Here is a 10,643-nt window from a genome sequence, read left to right on the forward strand (position 1 = left end):
GGGGTGGTCAGGAACAGCGTACACTTGGGATAATCGGCAATCAGGTGACGCAAATGTCAAGGCGAGGCTTGACAGAGTTTTTGCTAATGAACAGTTCCGGCAACATTTCCATCATATCAGAGTCAGACACTTGTCGTCGGTAGAGTCTGATCACTGTTTTGTTGTAGCAGAGATAAAGGAAAATTTGATGACCACGTCAAGAGCAAAATGACAGTTCAGATATGAGAACGTGTGGGCATCGCATGTGGACTATGACCGCATTGTCGCTACTGCTTGGCAGGAGACAAATAGAGGACCGGGCCTTCAGGGTATCGCAGATTCACTGACACATATGAAGGCGATGCTAGAACCTTGGGGGGCCCGCGAATTTGGTTGCTTGATGAGGCGGGTTAGACAGCTGCAAAAAAGGCTAGACAACTTAAGGTGTCGATCGGTGGGTCGAGGACCAACTGACGAAGAGAGGACAGTGGTTTGCCAGCTGCGTGAGGCTCTCCAATAGGAGGAGATTTGGCTTCGACAACGGTCCCGCGTCCCCTGGCTCAGAGAAGGAGACCGTAACACGTCATATTTTCAAGCACAGGCGGCGCAGAGGAAGCGTATCAATAAAATTCAGGGTTTATGCCGATCTGATGGTTCGGTTTGTGCCACTGAAGAGGAAGACAAGAGCGAGGTTTAGGCATTCTATCAAAATTTGTATCAGTCTCAGGGATTCATGGATGCAACCGAGCTTCTTAACCATGTGCCAGTGAAGGTCACGGAGGATATGAATGTGCAACTTACGAAGGCCTTTACTGCGGCGAAAGTCAGAACAGCATTGTTCCAAATGGCACCCTCCAAAGCACCGGGAGTGGATGGATTTACTGTGGGGTTCTATCAGCGTCATTAGAGTTTATTGGGTGATGCTGTAACCGTGGCGGTTCTGGACTTTTTGAATGGAGGAGAACTACCAGTGGGATTGAATGACACCTCAATCACTTTGATTCCCAAGGTACGACACCCTCAGTACATCTCACAATATAGACCTATTGCTTTGTGTTCGGTTCTGTACAAGATTGCTTCAAAGTGTGTGACTAACCGAATGAGGGCATTCATGGATGAGATCATTAGTGAAGAGCAAAGCGCTTTTGTTCCTGGACGTCTGATAACTGATAATGTTTTAGTGGCATATGAAAGTGTGCACACAATGAGGAGACGGAAGAAAGGAAAAAACTATGCTTGTGCAATCAATCTAGACATGATGAAAGCGTATGACCGAGTCGAGTGGCACTTTCTTGAGGCTATTTTGACAAGGTTGGGTTTCAACATGGTCTTTGTCCGGTTGATTATGAAGTGCATATCGTTAGTACGGTTCTCTGTTCGTGTTAACGGAGAGCTACTGCCCTTTTTCACTCCCTCCTGAGGACTGAGGCAAGGTGACCCAACGTCGCCGTTCCTTTTCTTGCTCTGTGCGGAGGGCCTGTCTTCTTTGTTGAAGTACTACAATGTCGGATACATTGACAGAGGCATAAGAGTCAGCTATCGATCACCTTGGGTGACACACTTACTATTCGCAGATGACAGTTTGATCTTCATCAGTGCAAACACCCAGAGTGCGGCGAGACTTAATGAGATTTTGAGAATATATGGCGAGGCTTCGGGACAATGTGTGAATCGTGCAAAGAGCGCCATATACTTCAGTTCAAACACACCGGCCCAGCTCAAGCATCATTTGAAGCCATCCTCAACATCGATGTTGAGGCCTTTAGTGAGCGTTACCTGGGACTGCCCACGGCGGTCGGTCGCATCACGAGCGGGACATTCGATCATATTGGGGAGAGAGCTCGCGGACGGATACAGGGATGGTTTGAAAAATTACTTGCATGGGCAGGTCGTGAAACTTTGCTGAAATCTGTGGTTCAGGCTATCCCCACATATTCGATGAGCACATTCTTACTATCAAAAAAGGTTTGCAAGAGCCTGACTTCACCAATGGCGAAATATTTTTGGAGCAGCTCTATTGACAAGAATGCATTGCATTGGGTCTCCTGGAATAATCTGGCGACACCAAAGTGCAAAGGAGGGATGGGTTTTCAGGACCCTCATCAGTTCAATCTTGCGCTACTCGGAAAGCATGGTTGGCGGTTTATGACCAACCCTAATTCTCTGTGTGCAAGGGTCCTTAAAGGTTGCTACTTCCCTGATACAGAATTTATGCAGGCCACGGTGCCAAAGTCTGCATCTGCTACATGGCGAGCTATCATTACAGGAAGGGAAGCTTTGCGTGCGGGTCTCATTAAGAGAGTCGGAGACGGGAACTCCATTGACGTGTGGGCTGATAAATGGATCCCCGGGACGATCTCGATGACACCGCTGCTGAAACCACCGAACACTCTAGTTCGGACAGTCTCGGATCTTATTGATCCTGAGAACTGGTCATGGAGGCATGAGTTGATTCGAACTACATTCATTGCTCCTGATGCAGACGCCATTCTGAACATCCCAATCAGGAGGGGCGGAGGTGATGATTCTTATGCTTGGGCTTTTGAAAGATCAGGCAACTACACTGTTAAGTCGGCGTACCGTGCTCTAGTGACTCAGAACGAGCGTGTTGCTCTAGAGGAAGGGGCGGTTACCAGTGCTTCAACAGATGTGGGCTGCCCTATGGAAACTCAAAGTTATCCCAAAGGTACGAGTGTTTTGGTGGAGGGTACTCCGAGGGATTTTACCGGATGAGTGCACTCTCAAATACCGTCATATTGCAGTTTTAGACACTTGCAAGGTTTATTTGGCAAAGGAGGAGGATCTTATGCATGCCCTCATCCAATGCTCGCATGCACGCCGCTTCTGGGATGAAGCGTGTGTGTGGTTTGGCCTTCGGCTACCTCGCTTACACCCACGTTCATGGGCCAGAGACATCCTATGTGGAGACCGAGTCAAGGATGAAGACCGGGGAAAGATTATCACCATCATGTGGACGATTTGGCATTCTCGAAATCGGATCAAGCATGGGGAAGAAGGAAGGGATCCAAAAGCCACCATCAGGGCGACTAGAGAGGCTCTTGCACTGCTAGAACTGCCTAGATCAGTTCCCATCTTGCTACTAGGGCATGGCTGGCGACCACCAGAGCCAGGGATGGTGAAGATCACGACGGATGGTGCACTTAACGTCGCGGAAGGAAGAGGAGGGGCGGGTGGGTATAGCCCGTTCCGCGTCCGCGCTGTTGGGATCATGGTGCAAGCCGTTTGGTGAGATCTCGGATCCTTTTTTAATGGAAGCTATATCAATGCGGGAAGGAGTTCTTTTTGCAAAGCTTCGAGGCCTCTCGCATGTGATAATGGAGACAGATTGCCAGGAGTTGGTACAACTCTGGAACACTCGCCACAATTCGCGTTCGATTGTGGCTCCTATTTTAGATGAAATAGGAGAGCTAGCTTTTGATTTTTCTTTTTTTGAGATCCAGCATGTAACCAGGTCAGCAAACTTGCCGGCGCATCTCTGTGCAAAACGTGCATGCACTTTGAATGTGACCGACTGCTGGCTTGACGAGACTCCTAGTTTCTTGGTAAGCAGCCTTCTAGCTGATTGCCGGGACAACTCTTTTGTTCAATAAAGCTCTCTGATTTGCCCGCAAAAAAAACGCACGACAGCCTCCAGGAGTTAACGAGTTGGAGTTGCTCAGATGCGTTCGCCGCCTGGCTCCGGACTATTCTGCTGCCCGCGTGATGTGCCGAGCTGCCGACGCCTGCCGCCCTGCGCTGCACCTACATGGCGAGTCTGTATTCTAAAAGTGTACAGGTGGACCTCTGCATGTTGAGTATTAATAAATAAACATGTGCAACTGTGTGGGGACGTGCATATGCTCTGTGTTTTTGAATTTTTATACAGAGTTATGTATTCCACAGAGCATCCCAAAGGATCTTGTTGATTTTTTGCAGCTGGATTCGTTCAGATCGTTTCAGCTTTTGTTGAAGTGAATTTCAACTTTGAGCATTATTCCAAAACAAATGTTCATGTCTATCAAGTCAAATATTGCTTATTTATGAAAAAGTACGAGTGTAGTTAATACAAATGTTTATGCTTATCTAAAAAAAAATCACGAATCCAACAACAAATTGAAATCAATGAGGAGAAAAAACCAAAGAGATAAAAAATGAAACAAAAAAAAGGAAAAACAAAAGAGACAAAATAAATAGAAATAACAGAAAAATATAAAGAAGCAGCAAAAACATGTAAGTGTGAAAAGACAAATAGAAAAAAAAACAGAAATCCTCCAGTCAGTTGCGCTGGGCTCATAACGTTCGTGGTGCGCGGAGACCATAGCGGAAGGCCGAGCCACAATTAACCCAGCCCATATTTGTTCTAAGAAAAACTTAACCCAGCCCATCCCTTCGTTGACCCCTCGCCGTCGGCAGGCTTCCAGTCTCCGCCACCGCTCATCGCAGCTCGCCCCTCCACCGCCACGCCACCTACCCTTCCGTCGCCCTCGTAGGCTTCACTGCACGCCCCTGCCCGGCTGCCCCTCCCATCCCACCCCGCGCTCAGGACCTAGCACCATCCGATCTCCCACCTCCCATAGGCGCGCCGCCTCCGGGACACCGGGCGGTAGGGCGTGAGGCGCGCGGCAGGAGGAGGAGCATGAGGAGGCGGCCGGGGATCGCCGGCTTGCAGAACGCGGCGGCGACTCGCGTACGTGCAAATTCTTCTACTGGTTAGCCTAGATGGCGCGTGGTTTTCCATCCTTTGGATCCTGAGATGCGGATGTGCTTGGGAACTTCCAGGACAAATTCCGTCAGGTCGGGGAGAATGTGGCCAAGGTCAGGACGGATGTCATGCAGGAGCAGCTCGCGACCTTCAGGTCGCAGCTCGAAGAATTCGCTCGCAAGCATAAGGTAATTCATTGCTTTGCGGTTGTTGAGGGGAATTGAAGTGGAGGGGACGAATTGCTCACGTAGTTCCACTGAATTGACATGATACTTACTATTTTTCTGATCTGCCTATCGATCTTGCTATCTTCCGCCCTTGTTTGTACTCCCTCCTTCCCAAATTACTTGTCTTAGATTAGTCTAGATCCTGTGATTATCTATTACTTGACTTAGATTATGGTAGTTCCACAAATCTAAGACAAGTAATTTGGGACGGATGTAATATCTGGTATCTGCTGGATTCTAATAATCACAAATGGAATGACTATTTTTGGCAAAACTGAAAACAGTCTACTTACTGCTTCTATATGAATTAAAATTGCCAATTAAACTTCGAAGGGGCGCCTAATTAGCTTTTAAGTGCATGACCTGCATGTACCCAGAACTGAGCAAACATAATATGCTGTTGCGATTTTTTGTGTGGTGTGTGGAATTACTCATAACTCCGCCTATGTTGTCTCAACATAGCCGGTCCCAAGCCCGGGTAAAGGAGGAGGGTTGTGATAGGTTTGGCGAGCCAACGCGAAAACTCAGCCGCTCTTATGAAGATGAAACCCAAAAGATTTTCGTTGGGGCGTAATCCTCTCAGCGACACGCTACATCGGAACCTGGGTGTGGTGTCAAATGGGCAAGGGCCGGGCCGTCACCCCCCGGTGGCGCGCCGTTTATAGCCTACCCCGACTTGTTTGGGACCAAAGGCTTTGTTGTTGTTGTTGTTGTTGTTGTTGTTGTGCGGAATTACTCATATATACTCCAGTCTGACTAATATGCTATACTATTGGGAAAGATGTCAAGAGGGGGGAAAATCAGCCATTTTGATATTCTCCATCATGGCGTACCTTATCAAATTTGCATCCAGCAGATTGTACTGTACATATAGAAAGCTATATGTTACCATTATGGTTTATGGCAAAAATAAATAAATTATGCAATGTCAGCTATTTCATTTGTTGATTTCTACTCCCTCTGTAAAATAATATAAGATCCTTTAGATCACTACACTAAAGTAGTGATCTAAACGATCTTATATTATTTTACAGAGGGAGTACTATTTTAGTGACAATTGATCAATAATCAGTTAATCACCTCCGTATCAAACCAAGTGAAACCTTATATTATGCTAAAACACCTGTCTGGATCCAGAGAACACCAAGTAGAACTTTATTTTGTATCATCTAGTATCAGTTAGGTGTAATTGATTGCTATTTTTTGTGATAGCTGATAGTTCTAGATTTCACTGTTTTCATGGCATGATTCCAGTGTGGTGGTATTACATTTTTATCTGTATGTGCTACAAGAGACGAGAATAAATTTCTAATGGCAAAGCATATTTCAGTTACCTCTGCTAATGCTATGTATACGATTGTGCTAGTGCAGAGTGACATCCGTAAAAATTCGGTATTTAGACAACAGTTTCATGAGATGTGTGCAAAAGTTGGAGTAGATCCATTGGCATCCAATAAAGGAGTTTGGGCAGAGCTCCTAGGAATCGGTGACTTCTACTATGAATTGGGTTGGTATACTTAAGCTTCCGTATTCTTTGGATCTTGTAAGTTTCTCTTATACCTTTTTATGCTCAGCTTAACATCCATCTCTATCATGGCAGGTGTTCAGATCGTTGACATATGCATAGCAACAAGATCGCATAATGGTGGTCTTATTGACTTGCTAGAACTCCGCAAACTTCTCTGCCAGAAAAGAAAAACTGATCTTGGTTCATTATCATCAGATGACTGTTTACGTGCTATAAGTAAGCTGAAGGTCAGTCTTATAAGCTTATATTGTCGAGTAATATGTTTGGGAAATTGATGCTTCACATCATTTTAGAGTTTGCATTATAATTAATGGATAATCCTTGCTCAGTACAGTGTTATTTGATGTACTTTTATAGCTTTCTGGCTCTTGTAATCCTTCATTTGTGAATTTGCAGGTCCTTGGTAGTGGTTTTGAAGTAATTTCTGTTGGGAAGAAAAAGCTTGTGCGATCGGTTCCTACTGAGTTAAATAAAGATCATAATGGGATACTTGAACTAGCTCAGGTTTGTGTTTTTTGACACATTGTTACAATACAAGCATATCAATTGGCATATGTTGAAAGTCAAAATCCCCATACAGTACATTGGACAACTCTTTTGCCAGTTAGTTACTCCCTCTATATCTAAATATAAGATGTTTTTTTGACACTGTCTTAGTGTGAAAAGGCGTCTTATATTTTGATACGGAGGGAGTACTGGACAAGCAAGACATAGGTTGATAGAACCTATCAAACTGAGAACATGCATAAACTGGCACTGTTCAAGAAGGCGCTATTAGGCGCTCGCCTAGGCGCGCTTAAGCGCTGGGCGTTGGCATAGCGCCTCGCTTTGGCCCTAGGCGCTCAAAAAAGCGGCCGGCGAGGTCCTCCGGCGAGAAATCAGCCTCTCCGGCGAGGAATCAGCTTTCTGAGGTGAGAAATCAGTCTCCCCGGCGAGGATTCGACCTCCCCTGCGAGGATTCATCCTCGCCGACGAGGGATTCAACTGCCCCGACGACAAATCGAGCTTCTCCGGCGAGGGATTGAGCTTCTCCGGCGAGGGATCGAGCTTCTCCGACAAGGGACAGAGGAAGAGGGAGGGAGGCAGCCTCGTGCAACGAGACAGAAAGGACGAGGGGGGGAGGCGGCGTGAGGAGGAAACCTAAATTTCCTATCGACTGCAGCAGACGAGAGCTTTTAATAGGAGGATATGAAGATGGGCCTATGGTTTAGTGGGCTAGCCCAGCCCATCTAGCTTATTTCTTCACGTTACAGTACTAACGCCTAATTGCGCCTAATTTCGCCTAATCACGCCTAAGCTAGAAAAGCGCAAGTAGGTGCCCAAACGCATAATTAGCGCCTAGCGCTTTTTTGAACTTTGTAAACTGGTGTAACCTATACCATTATACCACATTACTCTAGTTGTAACATCACTCACATGCAGGCTAAGGGCTATGTCACCGTAGAACAAGTTGAGAAGGAATTCTCATGGTCAACTGGCCGTGTAATCGATGCCCTTGAAACTTTGCTCAAGGTAAACACCGCCTCTGGATTTTCTCTTTATGATAGCAATCTACATGGTTCATTCCTGCGCCAAAAGGAAAGAAAATCAGCTTTGTTTTCTACTCCCTCCTCCGAAAAAACTTGTCCCTCAAATGGTTGTATTTAGCATCAAGTTAGTGCTAGATACATTCATTTGAGGGACAAGCTTGGGACAAGCTTTTTCGGACAGAGGGAGTAGAATGCAAGTTATGTTGGAACTCTGACATATTCACTCTGGACAGAGACCTACACTGCGATTTTCTGGAGCTATGTGCATGACCATGAACACTTTTCATGCCCAGATTAGAATTAGCCAGTAAAATTCTTTGCCGCGTGTATAACATCGGCTATTTCTAACCCATGAAACTCTGTCGCCCGACCAGGAGGGACTTGCTATGATAGACGACGGGCACAGGGACGGCAAGCGTAGATACTGGTTCCCGTGCGTCACCCTCAGTTCCGATGCCTCCGGTTCCGAAGCAAAGTCATAATTTACCTGTGCTGTTGTACTGTTACGCTTGTGTTCATGATAGCTGGAACCACCTGTACCACTGGAGCAGTTACATTTTTTGTCTCACTAGTACGTCCTGTGTAAGAAGGAAAAACATTACCGTAGTACTCCCTCCGTAAAGAAATATATTTCTTTACAGAGGAAGTACCTGACAAAGTAAATTGTGTGCGATTATTACTTCAGAACTTTGTTGTTTTTTCAGTAAAAAAATGTGGACGCCGGTCGAGTTTTACTCGTTTTGTAGAAATCCATTGGCTTCAATTTTAAGCAGTGCTACTATACACACCATCATTTCAGTACAACTCTCGTCCGACACAAAATTTACAGCTATCCATTACATATGTTCTGCAGGCTGCAGCCATCGATTGGAGTATCGCATGCACAGTAATTCCGAATTTTAAGTGTGAAGACATGGAGTTTATATGATTTTTTTTAGTGTGTGGACTTTAGTACTCTCTCCAACTCATATTTATTGACACTGGTTTAGTACAAAGTTAGGACCTATTCTGAACCTCACCAATTCTCAGCTTCAAAAACTCCGAACTGGAAATCGGGCCTAACGCGTAAATTCTCGAAGCTAACCCAGGTCGTAGTGCAATTTGGCGAAGCCAGGAAAGCCGAGCTCCATGTTTAGAAGAATCTTTTTTCTTTTTGAGGATCAATGTTGTCGCTTTATTTAATCATAAGCATTCGGAATCTCGTCCGAAATAACGTCTAGCACAAAGTCTGGGGTAACCCCTAACCAAACCTTACATAGTTCATCTCTAACACCGACTCTAGCAAATCTATGAGCGACAACATTTGCAGAACGACGAATCCACGACACTCTAAACTCCGAAAAAGAAGCAAGCATTGCTTTAAGTTCTTGTATCCACGGCCCAGCGCTCGACAGCTCCTTGTGTGGATTGTTGAGCATCCGCACCACACCCTGAGAGTCCAGCTCTACGTGCACCTTCTCGGCATTCATCTCCTGCGCCACTTGGAGAGCTCGCCTGCATGCGATAATCTCCATGGACTGAGGGTCAGCCATGCCACGGACAAAGTGACACAGCCCAGCTCTAAACGCACCATCATGATCCCTGAGAACAGTCCCGGCTCCTCCCTTGTCGCCACCTTTTGACACGGCTCCATCAGAGTTTACTTTGATCCAGCCAGTGTCCGGGGGTGCCATTTTTTGCTTGATAGTTTGCACCGCCTGACGAACACATCCTGCATGGGCTTCCTTCCATTCATTCATGTGAGCGATAACAGTGCCCATGATCTCATGTGGAGAGGCTATCCTCTTACCGTCCCTTGCCTCATTGCACGCCAACCAGAGCCCATACGATGCTTGGATCATTGCCGCCCTCTCATCATCCGCTGCTGCAGCAAACCACCCTAGAAGCCAGCTAGCTAGCGCACTCTGGGAGTCGATCGCACTTGGCAGGGTTGCCGCCAAAACTCCCTTTTTCGAGTGAAGAAGCTGCCAGAACAGTACCGAGTGTGGGCAGGTCCAAAAAGGTGCAGCACCGTCTCCTCCCGCCCACACGCCACGCAGAAGACTCCGGGTTTGATTCGTCGGCGATGAAGTTCGGCTCCCACTGCTAAACCATTACGTATCAGTCTCCACATATGGATCTTTGCCTTGCCCGGTGCACTAGTTTCCCACAGCGCCATATAACCTCTATGCTTTGCCACCGAGCTCGAGGCCTCCGGCTGTCCGGTCCTCGCTCTATTCAACGACATCCTCAGATGATACGCAGACCTTACCGTGAAATCACCGTTCTTTGTAAAGTTCCATGCTGGGTAATCTTCACATCCCGGGCCGCCAATAGCAATTTGCTTTATGCCATCCATATCATCATTAGAGAACATAGCATGCAACTTGTCCAGATCCCAACTTCTTCCATCCGGCATGAGCAAGTGAGCCACTTTGGTCACTCCTGCCATAAAAACCTGTCCCAGCGGACGCATACTCCCCATTCGCGGTATCCAGTTGGTGTGATGAATATTAATGCTGCTCCCATCACCAATCCTCCATATAACTCTCTCACGCAGTAGATCCCGTCCGTGAAGAATACTACGGAAGGTATACGACGCAGAAGCGGGGGCTGTTGCTGTTAGGATCGAATCCTCGCTGAAATAACGCGCCTTAAGCACTCTTGCACACAGTGAGGTTGGCACCTGAAGAACTCTC

At 46.6% G+C, this 10,643-nt stretch overlaps 1 protein-coding gene across 1 annotated transcript; it reads left to right on the plus strand.

Annotated features, from left to right (window-relative positions):
- The first annotated feature begins 4,347 nt into the window (after positions 1-4,347).
- Positions 4,348-8,649, plus strand: LOC123112786 (vacuolar protein sorting-associated protein 22 homolog 1). The gene is made up of 7 exons (XM_044533877.1): positions 4,348-4,666; positions 4,759-4,869; positions 6,280-6,415; positions 6,509-6,663; positions 6,833-6,940; positions 7,859-7,948; positions 8,340-8,649. Exons 1-7 carry the CDS (start codon positions 4,616-4,618, stop codon positions 8,445-8,447), a joined length of 759 nt encoding a protein of 252 aa, XP_044389812.1. The 5' UTR covers positions 4,348-4,615; the 3' UTR covers positions 8,448-8,649.
- The last annotated feature ends 1,994 nt before the right edge of the window (positions 8,650-10,643 follow it).

The sequence above is a fragment of the Triticum aestivum genome, chromosome 5B (genome assembly GCF_018294505.1).
Source record: "Triticum aestivum cultivar Chinese Spring chromosome 5B, IWGSC CS RefSeq v2.1, whole genome shotgun sequence".
NCBI classification, from domain to species: Eukaryota; Viridiplantae; Streptophyta; class Magnoliopsida; order Poales; family Poaceae; genus Triticum; species Triticum aestivum.

Bases quoted from the DNA above. Each gene is read 5' to 3' on its own strand.
- LOC123112786 (XM_044533877.1), top strand. From the start codon at position 4,616: ATGAGGAGGCGGCCGGGGATCGCCGGCTTGCAGAACGCGGCGGCGACT. The intron at 6,664-6,832 runs GTCAGTCTTATA...GTGAATTTGCAG, and splicing joins GTGCTATAAGTAAGCTGAAG to GTCCTTGGTAGTGGTTTTGA. The intron at 6,941-7,858 runs GTTTGTGTTTTT...ACTCACATGCAG, and splicing joins GGATACTTGAACTAGCTCAG to GCTAAGGGCTATGTCACCGT.